Source organism: Pelobates fuscus, chromosome 4 (genome assembly GCF_036172605.1).
Source record: "Pelobates fuscus isolate aPelFus1 chromosome 4, aPelFus1.pri, whole genome shotgun sequence".
NCBI classification, from domain to species: domain Eukaryota; kingdom Metazoa; phylum Chordata; class Amphibia; order Anura; family Pelobatidae; genus Pelobates; species Pelobates fuscus.
In genome coordinates, this window is record NC_086320.1 from 263,563,701 (window position 1) to 263,582,232 (window position 18,532).

General features: G+C 45.2%; 1 protein-coding gene across 1 annotated transcript in view; it reads left to right on the forward strand.

The window, feature by feature from the left end:
- Positions 1 to 18,532, forward strand: part of VPS41 (VPS41 subunit of HOPS complex) — a 312,102-nt gene that overhangs the window by 219,707 nt on the left and 73,863 nt on the right. The window contains exons 14-16 of the mRNA XM_063450642.1: positions 433 to 489; positions 1,607 to 1,668; positions 15,827 to 15,908. Coding sequence (XP_063306712.1) covers positions 433 to 489; positions 1,607 to 1,668; positions 15,827 to 15,908 — 201 coding nt within the window. The remainder of the gene's footprint in view (positions 1 to 432; positions 490 to 1,606; positions 1,669 to 15,826; positions 15,909 to 18,532) is intronic.

Here is an 18,532-nt window from a genome sequence, read left to right on the forward strand (position 1 = left end):
CTATAGTCAACAGAACAACTACAGCTTAATGTAATTGTTCTGGTGAGTATAATCATTATATACAGGCATTTTCATGCACAAAAGGCAGTGTTTACATTGCCCCTAGGGACACCTCCAAGTGGCCGCCGCTCAGTTCCTGGCTCAGTGCTGCACAGTAGACAGCTCTGCTATTCAGCGTCCCCATGCTCTGCATGGGGATGCTGAATTTTCCTTATAGAGATGCATTGATTCAATACATCTCTATGAGTAGGTGCTGATTGGCCAAAACAGCATTTGGCCCCGCCCCCTTGCCGATGTTAGCCAATCCAATGCTTTCTCCATGGGAAATTAAAATTAATTATTTGTATTGTAGTGTAACTTTCCTATAACATTTATGTTATGCCATCACATGCTTCTGTACTATGAGTGTATTTGTTTGTCCTCTTCTTTTAGGAAGCACTCATGGCAGCAGAAATAAGTCAGAAGAACATAAAGAGACATGATATTCAGGTATGTTAAAACTTTATAGATTCAGATCCTCAATGAGATGTGCCAGTCTTTACAGAGTTAGAAACATAGAATGAGACAGCAGATAAGAACCATTTGGCCCATCTAGTCTGCGCAATTTTTTGAAATACTTTACTTAGTCCCTGGCCTTATCTTTAGTCTATGATAGCCTTATGCCTATCCCACACATGCTTAAACTCCCCCCACTGTGTTTACCTCTACCACTTAACCGTAAAGGAGATATAGGGTTAATATTTTTACAGGATTTTCAAATCTGTATATTTGTTTGCCATTTTTAGAGGACAATCCATGGATATAATTCTTTACAGATTAAATGGGGACTATCTCACATGTATAACTAGGTCTGTTATAAACAGCCTGTGATGAATTTCTGATTAACGTTCATTACATATGCTGCCTAGATTTTATAGCGTACATGAAATTATTATTAAAGGGATACTATAGTGCCAGCAACTAGAGGCAGACTTAGTGCTGCAATGTAAAACATTGCAGTTCCAGAAAAACTGTAATGTTTACATTGTAGCCCTAAGTGCAATAGGGATACTGTACCCAGACCACTTCAATGAGCTGAAGTGGTCTGGGTGCTTATAGTGTCCCTTTAAGTGAATGTTTCGCTTAGTGCTCAAGGTAATTTCTTTTCTGAGGTTTATATAATTAGGTTGGCAGGTTTATATAATTTTTATTCTTGAGAACTTTTGTATCATGGGAATCTAAAGATCTAAATTCTTCCATCTTCTATTATCAGTCAACACGGATCATGCTATTTAATCGTCATCTGTTTCATGATAAACTTGAATTTGTTTTGTTTGCTTGCATTTTTCATGATCATGGTTTGGTAGAAATTGTTCTCCAATCCAGATGTAAACTGCAGAACTGTTTTATCAGGATGTCTTAAAAATATAAGAAAACCATAAGAACTGCGTTTCAATCTCCGGACTCTATTCAATGACAGCAGGGAGCTAATATACTCTGTAATCTAAAATTTCAGTCAGTGCAGTGTACTGCCAATTTGTTTGGTTTAGTTATGTATCTTTCCCATGCCCTCATTATTTGTGTTTGACTCATCGATATTTCTGTGTGTTTTTTTTTTCTCTTTAAGGACATTGGTATAGCCTATATAGCTCACCTGTTGGAAAAGGGTGCCTATGATACAGCAGCCAGGTAATTATTTAATGCAGCTGACAGACATATATATATATATTATGAAAAATTTTATATGGCACTATAAGTTTATAATAAGACATATTCATCAGAAAACATAGCATGAATAAACTCTTCAGTTTCCAATTTTCCAAAAATAAAATTATGTATTTTGTATTTTGTTATTTATAATATAATATTAGCAGACAGTCTCACATATATCATACCTCCCAAATGTGTTCATTTGAAATGTTGAAAGGTATGCATATACGCTGGGTTTACTTACTAGTGAAAAGAAATCTAAATACCATGTAGGCATGCTGACATAGTAGACGTACAAACAATACAGAGTACCGTAATTAAATAGCCTGCTTATGGATATTCACATTGAACTTGCAATTCAAAGCTCTGAAAAGACACTCAATAAATATTGAAATGCCAAACACTTGCCTGAAATACCCCAAGTAGTCCCAATGCATTTTGTTGTAAGACAATATTAATTTTTCTTTTAGACAAAAATCGACAATATACATTTCTGTTTCATAGATTTGTGTCCTTATTTACCTAAATATAAGTGTTTATCGCCTTTTATCCACGGTACCAGAAATGCCTAGTAATACTCAACTGTTTGATATTGCATTTTAATCTTCCATAAAGACTGCCTTAGCGTGTACGGTAAATAAAAAACTACTAGGGATGATTATGGGGATGGGATAGATTTCTTGAATTCCTTATAACTTACTAAACTACCAATGCCATGTCTAAAATGTATTGAATAAAGGATGCTTCCAATGAGTCCAGCGTTAGCCACATATTTAGCATTTCTATTTAAAATGATTTGGCATTTTATATTTTACGAGTTCTTGTGATCTATGTATGAATGAAATGCTTTTTGTGAGCTTCAATTAAAAAAAAAAAAGTGCTTTTTGTGAAAAAAGTGTTATTGACAAAATATATGGTTACATTTACACTTGTCCTTTTAAAAGTATATATTACATGACAGGCATGTGTGTGACCAATTAGAAAATCTATTCAACATCCAATTATGTTCTATTATAGCACAGAAAAACAACAGATCAATAACTGGTCAATCCTGGCTTTTTATGCCTATGTGAAATTATATCCTTACCAGAAAGCTCTTACACGTTAGAAAAGTGTGTTCTAAGACTTAATTGCAGAGTCTGACAACAGGTAAAAAAACATGCACAGTAAATAGTGAAGCTGCAGTTTCAGTCAAGGTAAACTTACAATTTTGTTTTCCTGATGGGACGTTGGGTTCCTCTTTGATTACTACTAGTACATAGGACACATGTTTTTTTGTAAGAGGAACCAGCCACAGGTGTTCTCCGTTTATATGGACAACAAAGCTTCTTCAGTGGTTTTCTTTATTTGAAGACACAATATAGGGAAGCATCTTGCAATGTAAGCTTTGCAAGGAGCTGATACGTTGGTTGGAATGTGCCTTAATGTGGCTCTGTCATGCCGAACTTCCCTTTTTTTTAATCCTTTCCTCTTCTCTTCCTCTTTCTGAATCTGTTTTTTCTTTTCTTTATTTCTGATCTAGTTCTCTTGAAAACATAAAACAAAGTAGGGACTTTACTTGAATTTTCTTTGACACAGGAAATGGAGCTCACCCTCCTCCGTATTCTTGCGTTGCTTCCTTTCGTGATTTCTCGCGTTGCTTCATTTTGGGATTTCATGTAGACAAGGGAGCCACTAAAAATGACCAAATTTTGTCCGAACAGATTTGCCAGAGTTTGTCAATTCGTGTTAGGACGAAATTCTGTATTATTGTCGGTTCGGTATTTCATTTGGAAAAATGAAATACAGATCTGGGCCGCAAATTCATGCTGGCTGAAAAAAATTACCCATCTTCGAGGGCTCTGCACAGACTGAGTTTTGCAGGGTGGGGAAATGCTTATAAAGCCTTCCAACACCATGCAAGTTGACTCAGAGTGCTGTGACTGGTAAATATTGAGACTCGCCAGGTGAGGATGGCTTATTTTTTGTTGTCTGGATTTTTTTCTTTTTATGTAACCCGGTGTTATTTTTATTATCACTTACGGCCCCCACCCTCCTATAATGTGGGGGGAACAATAGGTCCCCTTTATCATTTAGGGCCCCCACCTGCCGCAAATGGGCGGGATCTGGGGATCCCCTTATTATTACTTAAGGCCCCCACCCTCCACTAATGGGTGGGGCTGAGGGAGCAACCCTTTATCAATTACGTTTCCCAAACACATTTAATGGGTGGGGAGCTGGAGAGGGGCAATAGATCCCTTGCATTAGCGCACCAACTGCCGCTAATTAGTGGGGGCAATTGGCACCACCTGCCGCTAATGTGGTGGGGCTGGGGGATCCCCATTATTACTTAAGGCATATACCCTCCACTAATGGGTGGGGGTCCCATTAATATATACGCGGCGGCTAGGACATCAATCCAGAGAAGAAAAAAAGTGAAATTGGGGACCTAGAGGCATTTGGGGGGTGACTAGAGGGGGCAGTGTATAAATGTAAAATGTAGAGGGGTCAGGATTGTGTTTAAAAAATAAATAAATAAATGTATGTGGCCAATGACAGTGCTGCTTTAACATGGTGTAAATTAAGAGAGGTTTCCTTTGATAAACTCTGAAATCCTAAAGTCCTAATCTCTTTTTGAGATCTGAAACACACCTTAATTGTTTAAAGTTATGCTATCATATTTGAGATTAGAAAAACTTTTTTATTTCTGGTAGGTTAAAGTCTGCATATCACTATTTAGCTATGTTTTGCATTTTATTTAGCATCCTCAAAAAACTGGTGAACTGTAAAATATATATATATATAGAATTAAATTTAGAATTTTATAGGCAATGGCAAGAGGAACATATTTCCAAAGTTGCTGGTACAATAAGCAATTCAAGGTCAGATTTAAACATTCTAGAGATTGTTACATTTGCAAGATTACCCCCCTTGCTGATGTACCTTAAACAGTGTTTTATACGCATTGAAATATACAATATTTAATCAGATACGGTGTTGTCAGACTCAAATTGTTAGACACTGAGATCCACTTAAGAGAAACAAATTGCTTGGCCTCAGGCTGTGCTGTTCCCAGCGTGATGCATCCTATCCCATCATTAGCACAGTTCAAGGATCTTGTGCTATATAGTACCAGAATGAGATACTCCAGATAAAGGTCAATTGAAAGTGAACATTTATCCCATTGTGTAGAAAGACCCAGTCTTAAAGCCCAGTGCTACAAAGTCAAGGTTTTCTTAATGTGTTAATCATCAAAGAGAGCACCAAGTACAACTTAAACAGTTATTCCAGAACAATGCAAGTTACTTTTAACAGAGAAAGTGTTCTTCAACTCTGTTAAAACATCAGAATTCTGACCGCATTAGCAATTCACAGATTTACTACAGCCAAATGCGGTCAGGATTCAGTCAGTCCGACCGATTCTGTAACATTGATTCAGATGAGTTTGGAAAAATCCCTAATATCCGCATCGGGGATCGGAGATTTATTAAGACAGTATGGCGGCCAATGATAAACCAAATGCATCCGTCAGGATCCACATTTGCTAATTTTCACTTGCTATATTTGCTAAACATTTAAAACTAGAGATTGGGCAGCCATTGCTGCCCAGTCACTAGAAAAAGCCTCATCCAAGAGGATGGGGCCAGTGATCACCCCCCTACACATGCTCCCACCCATGGGCATGTGGTGGGGGCTACTTTAAATTTGAAGAGGGAGACCTATTGTTCCCCCCCACCCATGCTGGCAGTTGGGGGTCTTATTATTTATAATAAGGAGAACTGGTCCCAACTGGCGGATAGGGGCCCCAATATTTATTAAGCGACGCCTGCCATGGGCTCCACCCATGCCCAGGGCCGGATGGCCCACCGGGATACCGGGAAATTTCCCGGTGGGCCGCGGCATCTGGGGGCTGCGCAAGTATGTGTCACCGGGTGGCCGGTCCGGTGGCACACTCAGAGGGGGGCCGGCGGCCGCGTTTCAGGCTGGAGCCGCCGGGCCGGATGGCAGCCTCGCCGGTTCGGCGGCACTCCTACTGCTGAGGGCTGAAGGGGGAGGGAGCATGTCTTTACCATGCTCCCTCGCGGTTCCCACAATTCACAGCCGGCGAGGCTGCAGTATGGAATGCTGCCGGCCCCCCTGACTCCTCTGCCGGCCCCCCTGACTCCTCTGCCGGCCCCCTGACTCTTCTAAGGTGGGTGGGGGAGATTGGAGGGAATAGAGAGAGAGACAGAGGGAATAGAGAGAGAGAGAGAGAGAGAGAGAGACAGGGGGGATGAATAGAGAGAGAGTCAGAGGCGATGGGGGGTGAATAGAGAGAGACAGAGGGGATGGGGGGTGAATAGAGAGAGACAGAGGGGATGGAGGGGGGTGAATAGAGAGAGAGACAGAGGGGATGGGGGGGTAAATAGAGAGAGAGAGAGTGGGTGGGGGGGTGAATATAGAGAGAGAGACAGAGGGGGTGGGGGTGAATAGAGAGAGAGACAGAGGGGGTGGGGGGGTGAATAGAGAGAGAGAGAGAGGGGGTGGGGGGTGAATAGAGAGAGAGAGACAGAGGGGGTGGGGGGGGTGAATAGAGAGAGAGACAGAGGGGGTGGGGGGTGAATAGAGAGAGAGACAGAGGGGGTGGGGGTGAATAGAGAGAGAGACAGAGGGGGTGGGGGTGAATAGAGAGAGAGACAGACAGAGGGGATGGGGGGGTGAATAGAGAGAGAGAGAGACAGAGGGGGTGGGGGTGAATAGAGAGAGAGAGACAGGGGTGGGGGTGAATAGAGAGAGAGAGACAGAGGGGGTGGGGGTGAATAGAGAGAGAGACAGAGGGGGTGGGGGTGAATAGAGAGAGAGAGACAGAGGGGGTGGGGGGTGAATAGAGAGAGAGAGACAGAGGGGGTGGGGGGGTGAATAGAGAGAGAGACAGAGGGGGTGGGGGGGTGAATAGAGAGAGAGAGAGGGGGTGGGGGGTGAATAGGTAGAGAGAGAGAGGGGGTGGGGGGTGAATAGGTAGAGAGACAGAGGGGGTGGGGGGTGAATAGGTAGAGAGACAGAGGGGTGGGGGTGAATAGAGAGAGAGACAGAGGGGGTGGGGGGGTGAAAAGAGAGAGACAGAGGGGTTGGGGGTGAATAGAGAGAGACAGAGGGAATGGGGGGTGAATAGAGAGAGATACAGAGGGAATAGGGGGGTTAATAGAGAGAGAGACAGAGGGAATGGGGGGGTGAATAGAGAGAGAGACGGGGGGGAGTGCCACAGGGAGAGGGGGAGACTGAGACACAAGGGGAGAAAGAGGGGTGAATAGAGAGAGACAGAGGGAATGGGGGGGTGAATAGAGAGATACAGAGGGAATGGGGGGGGGTGAATAGAGAGAGATACAGAGGGAATAGGGGGGTTAATAGAGAGAGACAGAGGGAATGGGGGGGTGAATAGAGAGAGAGACAGAGGGGGGGAGTACCACAAGGAGAGGGGGAGAGTGAGACACAAAGGGAGAAAGAGGGGTGAATAGAGAGAGACAGAGGGGGAGGGAGAGTGCCACAGGGAAAGGAGGGAGAAAGAGACAGAGGGGGAGGGATAGTGCCACAGGGAAAGGAGGGAGAAAGAGACAGAGGGGGGAGAGTGAGACACAAGGGGAGAAAGAGGGGTGAATAGAGAGAGACAGAGGGGGGGGGGGGGGAGAGTGCCACAGGGAAACTCTAGCCCACACACACACCATACACATTCACACACTGCCCCCCCATACACACACACAGACCCCCATACACACATTGCCCTACACACACAGCCACCCATACACACATTGCCCCACGCACCCTACACACTAAACCTTTCACACACATTTCACCCCTCACACATTGCACCACTGCTCCTATACCCTACTACAGACCCATATCCCAGCAGACCCCAGGTAAGTTGTCAAACTGTACTTAAACAGTTTGACTATTTACTCTGGGAGCGGGTCCCGGCACAACTGGCACCATACCCACTACACAGAGCAGTAGTGGTTATTGTGCACGGATTATTTCTTTAAATAATCTATTGGTCCCCCCCTCCTGAGATCAGGCACTGGATCCGCCACTGATTATATATATATATATATATATATATATATATATATATATATATATATATATATATATATATATATATATATATATATATATATAAAATTATTTCTATAATATTTACACATATATTAATGTACATTTATATATGCATAATACACTGAGAAATGTCATTGAAATGTACAATATGTAATAAGCAGATATTGGCCCAGTCTTGTTGCTTGGTACATACTCCAGCACAATAACATATTTAAAGTGAAGAGTGCACCCACAGAACCTCAAAATAAACAAGATAACGTAATTTTTTACAGTTGTGCCCTACATACATTCACCATTTCAGTCCCATTACCAAGCTTTCCTTAATATGTCATGGTAGTTGGACTGAAACATTGGTTATATGCAAAGGCACGTCTGCTTAAAATAAATCTGCACTCTTTTTTTTATGCCTATATGTGCTTTTTTTCATGTTGGAGTAATAATTTTAATATTAAGTTATCTTTTCTAACTCTGTATCGGCACACTGTGCTGGCGCGACGCATTATGGGGCTGGTAAATAATTTTTTTCCAGGGCTGCTTTTAATTCCCAGTCCGGCCCTGCCCATGCCTGCTGGTGAGGCCCTAATATGTATGAAATAGTGGGGAACCTATTGTCTCTTACCTCAGCCCCTGCCCATTCCGGAGGGTGGGACCCCTAGTTAATTATAAAATAATTTTTATAATTATAATAGTAAACCCCAATCCCCAAGCCACCCCCCTAACAAAAGACCAACCTACCTCTCCTCACCATAATACACTGCCTGGCCAAAAAAAAGTCACCACCTGGATTTAACTAAGCAAATCGGTAAGGGCCTCCTGTTGGATAGTTACTGCATGGGCGATTATCTTTCAGCTGACAATAAGTTATTTAACCCCAAATAATGCAATGAGTAGCTTCCCATTTCTTAAACAACCATGTCGTAAGACACATCCCCTGGTCGTGGAAAAGATGTTAGTCTGTTTGAGAAGGGTCAAATCATTGGCATGCATCAAGCAGAGAAAACATCTAAGGAGATTGCAGACACTACTAAAATTGGGTTAAGAACTGTCCAATGCATTAAAGAAACTGGAAGGATAGTGGGGAACCATTGTCTGGTAAAAAGAGAGGCAAATGAAGTGATGCACCCATCATGCCTAGTACATACTGTACAAGCATGTGGGGGCAGTGCTATGATCTGGGGTTGCTCCAGTTAGTCAGGTCTAGGTTCAGCAACACTTTGTGCCCAAAGAATGAAGTCAGCTTACTACCTGAATATACTGAATGACCAGGTTATTCCATCAATGGATTTTTTTCTTCCCTGATGGCACGGGCATATTCCAAGAGGACAATGCCAGGATTCATCGGGCTCAAATTGTGAGATTGGTTCAGGGAGCATGATACATAATTTTCACACATGGATTGGGCACCACAGAGTCCAGACCTTAACCCCATTGAGAATCTTTGGGATGTGCTGGAGAAGAAGTCCGACTCTCCCACTACCAATAAAGAGATCATGGTGAAAAATTAATGCAACTGTGACAGACCCATCCCGCTGGACTAAACCTATTGGGTTCGTCTGATTTGCCCAGTACTTATGGTCCCTGAGAGATCCTGCGGAGAGTTGTGACTTTGCACAACTAACAGTTCGAATACAGCCAAAACCAACGAAGCGCTAAAGCTATCAAAGCCTCGTGGTGGCCGACATCGGACAAAGGGCCACGTGGCGGCGGCCATTTTACCTTCGAATCCGCCGACCCGTACTATCGACGATACTTCGACAGTACAACGTAGTCGAAGTACCGATCCACTTCGAACAGGACGTAGACATTTTCAGGCCAACAAGTGACCGACCGTATAGCCCGAATCCAGGGAACTCTTTTGGGCACGAAACGGTAGCTGCGGTCGGTCATAAACGGACATTCGAGTAACTTTGGATTCCCTGGAGGGATTGGTGTGATTTTTGAGACTGTTTATGATTTAAGTATGCTGAATCTGAATATGTGCCTTTTATGTGAATATGATGGATGGATTTGGAGTTATGAAAGTTGTATAAAAATATAGTCTAAACTGCCTGTATAATAAGATTATGTGTCACACCAAGGGGAGGGAATGTGTGGGATGTACCATCGATGCCAGTGGTTGTTTTATGCCTCCCCTTGGGTGTGGCCTGTGTGTGTGAAATGCAAATAAAAGGCAGGCTGGCTGTTCCAGTCCTCAGTTCATGTTTTACCCTCATAATGGAGCTTGGTCTCGTTATTGGGGGAACCGGGAATACAAGTGACTAACGACTGTGTCTGGAGCTCGGAAGGTGGTACCGTAACAACTGGTGGCAAGCGACGGGATGATCTTCAACGCCCAAAGAAACCGCTACGACCAAGAATAAAATGGAACTACAATACCAAAACCTGAGAAGAGCTACCTTAAAAGACTTATTGGAACAAAGGGGCGGACAGGCCAGTAACCTCAAGAAGAGGGACATTATTGCTTTATTGCTGGAAATGGATGGAGTACCAGCGGCAGAGGGAACCAATGGACCCAGCCCAGACGACAGAACCCCCGAGGAGGCAAGGTTTGACCGGGCGGTAAAAATTCGGCTGGCCCATTATGGCCCCAACCCCTCCGCGGAGATCGTCACCCAGGTTCAAGCCGCTGTGGAGGCCAGCCTGCTACGCCAAAACGGTACTGCAGCGGCCCCAGTCACAGCAAACCCAGGGGACAAACAGAAAGTGCCGTTTGCGGCCTTCAAAGCCTTCAGTGAGACCGAAGGAGAGATTGACGGGTACCTTGCGGATTTTGAGCGGCAATGTGCTCTGCACAAGGTACCCCCGGCAGACTGGGTTGCTATACTGTCCGGCAAGTTATCCGGCCGGGCCAACGACGCTTTTCGGGCTATTCCGGATGAGGAGATCGGGGATTATGTTACCGTCCGGGAAGCTTTACTTGCCCGGTATGCCGTTACACCCGAGGCATACCGGAGGAGGTTCCGGGACACTGCAAAAACAACTGGGGACTCATACGTGGAATGGGCCTGCAAGGTACATCGCACAGCCGCCCACTGGATGGCAGGGTGCCAGGCGGTGTCGGGAGAAGAGGTGCTGCAGATGTTTTTATTGGAACATTGTTTCGACAAATTGCCGACAGGGGTCAGAGAGTGGGTACGAGACCGTAAGCCTTCCACTCTACACGAGGCGGCTCGTTTGGCCGATGAGTACACTGACGCTCGCAGACTGGACAATTCCATCACCAAGGCCACAGCCAGAGCGGAATACCAACCAGCCGCTGCCACGTATCAGCCTCCCATAAACAGACCATCCGCACCCCCTCCGGCTGCCCAGTACCAACGTCCACCCCGGTTTAACGCCCGAGAGTACTCTGAACCCCTTCGGTGCTTCCTGTGCAATCAGCTAGGGCACAGGCGACAGGAGTGCCCGATGAACCGTGCCAACAGGAACCAGTCCTGGAGGAAACCCACGGGGGCCCCTTCCCCAGCACCTCTTCCAGCCGTCCACTGTGTAGAGGAAGAGGAATGCTGGGGCATATTACATGAGGCGGACCCTGTTCAGGCTGCCCACCAGGACAATCGACAACACCACAGACAGAGTGTAAAGGTCAACGGAAAGGAAGCCAGTGGGCTACGAGACACTGGTGCAACCCTGACTTTGCTCCAAAAGCACCTAGTGTCCGAAGCGCAACATACCGGGGATACCGTGGCAGTACGAGTAGCCGGGGGTGCAGTATTTCGTCTACCCGTGGCCCGGGTACATTTGGATTGGGGAGTGGGCGCTAGACACGTGAATGTGGGGGTCATTAAGGATTTACCCGCTGATGTTCTTCTTGGCAACGATTTGGCCCCCCTGGTTTCGGCCTTTGCTCCCATGGGCCCCGCTGCAGTGGACGCTGTTACGACCCGTGCCCAGACCCGTGCCACTGAGGCCGGCCCACCTGCTGTTGAGACCCAGGTAAGACTCTCTACCCCGACTTGTACCTTAGACCAGGCCCCGTTCGGCTGGGATACCCCAGAGATGTACGGGAAAGAAACTAGGGAGGACCCGACGTTAGCCAAGTACAGAGCCAGGGCCGACGCTGGGGAAGAAGGAGTAGGTGGGGAACACTACGAGTGGGTGGGGGATAGGCTGTACAGGATCCCGAAACCTTCCCCGAAACCGAATGCCCCTTCGCAGAAGCGACAACTAGTAGTACCTGCAAAGTATCGGCAGGAGATTCTGCGGATTGGGCATGACGTGCCCTTAGCAGGTCATCTAGGTTCCCACCGCACAGCTCATAGAATCACCCAAAACTTTTTCTGGCCCAATTTTAACCGAGATGTGCGGATGTATTGTAGCACGTGCGACACTTGTCAACGGGTAGGTAAGCGGGGAGATCATCCAAAAGCTAGGCTACAGCCGATGCCTATCATTGGAGAGCCTTTTTCCCGCATAGCCGTTGACATTGTGGGTCCACTGGCCAGGGCTAGTCCATCCGGTAAGAAATATATTCTTACTGTGGTAGACTACGCCACCCGTTACCCAGAGGCAGTAGCGCTGTCTAATATAGAGGCAGAGACGGTTGCTGATGCCCTGGTTAAAGTCTTTACTAGGGTCGGGTTCCCGCAGGAGATCCTCTCTGATCAGGGAACCCAATTTACCGCTGTGCTCACCCAGCAGCTGTGGAAGGTGTGCGGCATCAACCCGATACTTAGTTCACCCTATCACCCACAGACTAACGGTCTCTGCGAGCGATTTAATGGTACCCTCAAACAGATGCTGAGGACCTTTACTGACACTTGCAGAGACTGGGAGCGATTCCTGCCTCATCTGCTATTTGCATACAGAGAGGTGCCCCAGGAATCAACTGGGTTCTCCCCCTTTGAGTTACTCTATGGGAGGAGGGTTCGTGGACCCCTAGATCTCATTAGAGGACACTGGGAGGGGGAGACGGAGCAAGAAGGGACCCCCATAGTACCGTATGTGCTGGAACTCCGGGACCGTATGGAGAAACTATCCCTGATGGTAAGGGAAAATCTCCGGGCGGCCCAGGGGAAACAGAAACGATGGTACGATCGGGGTGCTCGACAGCGGGTCTTCCAGGTTGGGCAGAAGGTCCTGGTGCTCAAACCTGTGAAGGCAAACAAGATGCAAGCATCTTGGCAGGGCCCGTACAAGGTGTTAGCTCAGGTATGCGATACTACCTATCTCATAGCCAGCTGTTCGGATGAAAGGGTACAACGATCCTTTCATGTGAACATGCTCAAGGAGTATCAGGAACGACCCGAAGATGTTGCAGCAGTTTGTGCCCCAGCTACCGACGACACCGAGAACTTACCTTTACCGGACCTGTTAGAAAGGGATCCCCAGACCGACCTTACTAGCCTCGTACAGTTAGGTGACCGACTAAGCCCGGCCGAGAAAACCCAGGCAAGACAGCTTCTGTGGGAGAAGCAGGCGACATTCTCCCAAGAACCCGGGTACACCCCACTAGCTATACACAAGGTCGAGACACCCGGACAGAACCCCCTACGACAACCTCCATACCGCATCCCGGAAGCAGTCCGAGAAGGAATGCGGAAGGAGATACAGGAGATGACCCGGCTGGGGGTTATTGAGCACTCCGATAGTCCGTGGGCGTCGCCCGTAGTCCTAGTACCCAAGAAAGATGGGACCACCCGGTTCTGTGTGGATTACAGGCGGCTCAACGAGCGGACTACCACGGACGCCTACCCGATGCCCCGGATAGACGAGTTATTAGACCGCATTGCCAGGGGGCGCTACCTGACCACCATTGACCTATGTAAAGGGTACTGGCAGATCCCCCTGGCCGAGGATGCTATCCCCAAGTCGGCCTTCGTCACCCCGTTTGGCCTATACCAGTTTAGGGTTATGCCATTCGGGATGAAGAACGCTCCGGCTACCTTCCAGCGTATGGTGGATAGGCTCCTAGATGGCTTCCAGGGATTTGCATGTGCATACCTGGACGACATCGCGGTTTACAGTGAGTCTTGGGAAGACCACCTAGTACACGTAGGGGTAGTGCTGGACAAAATTCGGGCCGCCGGCCTGACTCTGAAACCAGACAAGTGCCATTTAGGCATGGCAGAAGTGCAGTACTTGGGTCACCGGGTGGGTTGTGGGAGCCAGAGACCCGAACCGGCCAAGGTGGAAGCAGTAGCTAACTGGCCCACACCTATCACCAAGACCCAAGTACTTGCCTTCCTAGGGACAGCGGGTTACTATCGACGTTTTGTCCCCGACTACAGTACGATTGCCAAGCCCCTAACTGATTTGACTAAAAAGAATTTACCTAGGCAGGTCCTGTGGTCTCCAGCTTGTGAAGCCGCGTTTCAAGCCCTGAAGCAGGCTCTTGTGAATGCCCCTGTCCTGGCTGCCCCAGTCCCTAACAAACGTTTTCTTGTCCACACAGACGCTTCCATGTATGGACTGGGGGCTGTGCTGAGCCAGGTCGGGGAGGATGGCGGAGAACACCCTGTCGCATATCTCAGCAGAAAGTTACTACCTCGAGAAGTGAGTTATGCGGCAGTAGAGAAAGAGTGTTTAGCCCTGGTCTGGGCACTGAAGAAACTGAGCCCCTACCTATACGGACAAGAATTTTCCCTCGTAACAGACCACAACCCCCTCGTCTGGCTTAACCGGGTCTCTGGGGACAATGGCAGACTGCTGAGGTGGAGTTTGGCCTTGCAGCCTTATAATTTCACTATCAGCTACCGACCCGGTAAGCAGAATGGGAATGCGGATGGGTTATCCCGGCAAATAGACGTCCCTATTCTCTCTAAGTCCGGTCATCCCCAAGTTGACCCGCCACAGGGTCAAGCCGGGTCTGCCGGAGTGTTCCACAAGGAGGGAGCCATGTGACAGACCCATCCCGCTGGACTAAACCTATTGGGTTCGTCTGATTTGCCCAGTACTTATGGTCCCTGAGAGATCCTGCGGAGAGTTGTGACTTTGCACAACTAACAGTTCGAATACAGCCAAAACCAACGAAGCGCTAAAGCTATCAAAGCCTCGTGGTGGCCGACATCGGACAAAGGGCCACGTGGCGGCGGCCATTTTACCTTCGAATCCGCCGACCCGTACTATCGACGATACTTCGACAGTACAACGTAGTCGAAGTACCGATCCACTTCGAACAGGACGTAGACATTTTCAGGCCAACAAGTGACCGACCGTATAGCCCGAATCCAGGGAACTCTTTTGGGCACGAAACGGTAGCTGCGGTCGGTCATAAACGGACATTCGAGTAACTTTGGATTCCCTGGAGGGATTGGTGTGATTTTTGAGACTGTTTATGATTTAAGTATGCTGAATCTGAATATGTGCCTTTTATGTGAATATGATGGATGGATTTGGAGTTATGAAAGTTGTATAAAAATATAGTCTAAACTGCCTGTATAATAAGATTATGTGTCACACCAAGGGGAGGGAATGTGTGGGATGTACCATCGATGCCAGTGGTTGTTTTATGCCTCCCCTTGGGTGTGGCCTGTGTGTGAAATGCAAATAAAAGGCAGGCTGGCTGTTCCAGTCCTCAGTTCATGTTTTACCCTCATAATGGAGCTTGGTCTCGTTATTGGGGGAACCGGGAATACAAGTGACTAACGACTGTGTCTGGAGCTCGGAAGGTGGTACCGTAACAGCAACACTTGACGGAAATAAATCGTGTGACATTGCAGAAGCTTATCGAAACAATGCCATAGCGAATGCACGCCGTAATCAATGCTAAAGGCGATCCAATGAAATATTAGAGTGTGTAACATTTTTTTTTGGTGGCAACTTTTTTTTTTTTTTGACAGGCAGTGTAATAGTGAGGAGGAAAACAGATTGCAAAAAAAACTAAATAAATGTTAAAAATAAATAATATTGTACTCATTTGTTTGATATTCTATAAAGCTACTAAGCTAGTCACCTGAATGAAAATTCTCACAAAAGAGTACTCTTTTTCTCAGGATTGTTTCTATCTTTACACATGGCATGTTAGGAGATACTTGATGACAGACTGAAGTAAACTATGTTTTTCCAATTTTGTCCTATTCTGTTTTATTTATTTGTCATTTTAACTGTATTGTTTCCATGTCCTTAGAAAATGTCAGAAAATACTGGGTAAAAATATGAAACTCTGGGAAGAAGAAGTAATTCGCTTCAAGAAAATAGGACAACTCAAGGTAACGTCCCAAAAGTCAATGAACTCTTTAAATCAGAGAAACTACTTTACCAGATTAGGGTTAAAAAAAAGTCAAATATCTGTCTAACAATATAAACCAGTAGAAAGTAAAACAAATAGTAAACACAGGATAATGTATGCAGAACAGCAACTATTCTTGTCCATCATTAATGATGGTATAAAATATATTTTCTAGGTAAAGATGACACACCTCATTCTAGCCATTCAGTTTTATACTAGCATTTGACACTGTGATAGGCTGAAAGTCAGGTAACTCCCTCAGCCTATATTTGTGGTGGGGGAGATGTTTCCGATACACACTGGAAATAAAGGTTTTTTTCAGCTCTAAACTTTCTTGTACCTGGAGCAAGGAAACAAGCAGTACTAATTGACTCGCCATGTTTCAATTTAATGGTATTACATTTTATAATTCTAGTGTTTGCACTTTCTTATCAGTAGTGCAATCCATTGTTATATATGGCATTTAGAGACACAGAAATGTCACATATAGAGAAACGATAGTGCAAGGAACTAGCACTATAGAGCCACCTCCATCGCGCCCTCCACCCCTCCCCCTGTGGTGCTGAAATGGTTAAAAAACCTTCTTGTTACTTAAAGGGACACTATAGTCACCAAAACAACTTTAGCTTAATGAAGCAGTTTTGGTGTATAGATCATGTCCCTGCAGTTTTACTGCTCAATTCTCTGCCATTTATGAGTTAAATAACTTTTTTTTTTAGTCACACCTCCCTGTATAAACACTTCCTGTAAAGAGTCATCTAAAGTTTATCCTTCCTTTATTGCAAGTTCTGTTTAATTTAGATTTTCTTATCCCCTGCTATGTTAATAGCTTGCTAGATCCTGCAAGAGCCTCCTGTATTTGATTAACCCCTTAAGGACCAAACTTCTGGAATAAAAGGGAATCATGACATGTCACACATGTCATGTGTCCTTAAGGGGTTAAAGTTTAATTTACAGAGAAAGAGATACAATTATTTAAAGTAAATTACATCTGATTGAAAGTGAAACCAATTTTTTTCATGCAGGCTGTATCAATCAGAGCCAGGGGAGGTGTGACAAGGGCTGCATAAACAGAAACAAAGTGATTTAACTCCTAAATGGCAGTTAATTGAGCAGTGAAACCTGAGAAGCATGATCTATACACTTCTTCATTAAGCTAAAGTTGTTTAGGTGACTATAGTGTTCCTTTAACAGATTCCAGCGCCAATGTCCCTTGGCACTGGGTCACAGTCCGCCTCGGCTCCTCCTCCTTTAGCCGGCGGGGGGGAGGGACTATGGTGTATATGCGGCAATCGCCTCGATTGCATTATGACTTCCCCATTGGAAATCATTGAGTCAATGTCGTCATGCAAAGCATGAGGACATCCAGCGCTATTTAGTGGACCAAAAGTCCACTAAGGACCAATAAGCGCCTCTAGATAGACAGCCACTTGCTGTGGAGTTAGCCCTGCAAGGTAATTATGAAGTGGTCTGGGTGACTATAGTGTCCTTTTAAGTTATTCATCTATACCCTGCAGACACTGTTTATGGTTGCACTTCTGGTGATATTTTCAATGTTGAAAAACTGTAATATCTCTGCCTACTTTGCAGCTAAATGGAAGCCAAATAACTATTTCATAGCTTTCCTGGAATACTGCCTGACATTTTATAGCATGCAAAGAGGGCCAAGCCAAATTCTTCTTAAACTTAATTGACAAATAGTATAATATATAATAGAATAATGTATTCAGCACAGCAACTATTCTTGTCCACCATTAATGATGATACAAAATATATTTTCTAGATAACGTTTGTAAATAATAATTTCACTTTTTCTCCTTATTGGGTTGCCACAGAACAAAGCAATACAAAACAATCAGACTCACTTTCATACTCACTTTCTTTATGTTAAAACAAGTAGAGCCATTGCTCAGAGAAAGTTAATAAGTTTGTGACTACTTGAAGTTCCCAATTCAGTTTTGGCCTGCAGTCCTGTGAGACAAGATATCAGTCTCCATGAATAAAGCATTCAGCTCAGAGCACAGAGCATTTGGAAATGAATAATTCACCTATGGAGATTAAACGTCCTTCTTCTCATTGAAGTGATAAGGCTACAGGGAGGCATACCCCTCTGGGCTCAGTATCCATTTCATTTGCCAGCCATAGTATGCAGGGTACATCATTGCTGCTGTTATTAGTGCTTTTTAGCTTTACTCCTTTTTTCTTTTCAGACAGCTGCTAGAGTCTCAATATTTCCTAAAGCTGATACGTGCATGTGTTTGGTGTGCACATCTAATATTAATTTTAAAGGCTGTGTAATACAAAAGCAAATACAAATATACAAAAATAGGTCCTGCGCTCAAACTCCCACTACTCCTGTGCGGCAGCAACCACTATAGTACACATCATACACATAAAAACCACAGAAAAGAGTTACTTACGCACTATCCCAAAGCCATATGCACATTTCAATAACTGAAAGTGTTTAGTACCACTCCAATGGCCACTTAAATGTAAGCTCACCTGCTTACACTTTTATAAGTAAGTGGAATTATTTAGAATCTGATTTGTTTTGGTTTTACTAATTTGTTGACACTATTGTGTCACTTTTGTGGTATTCCACAA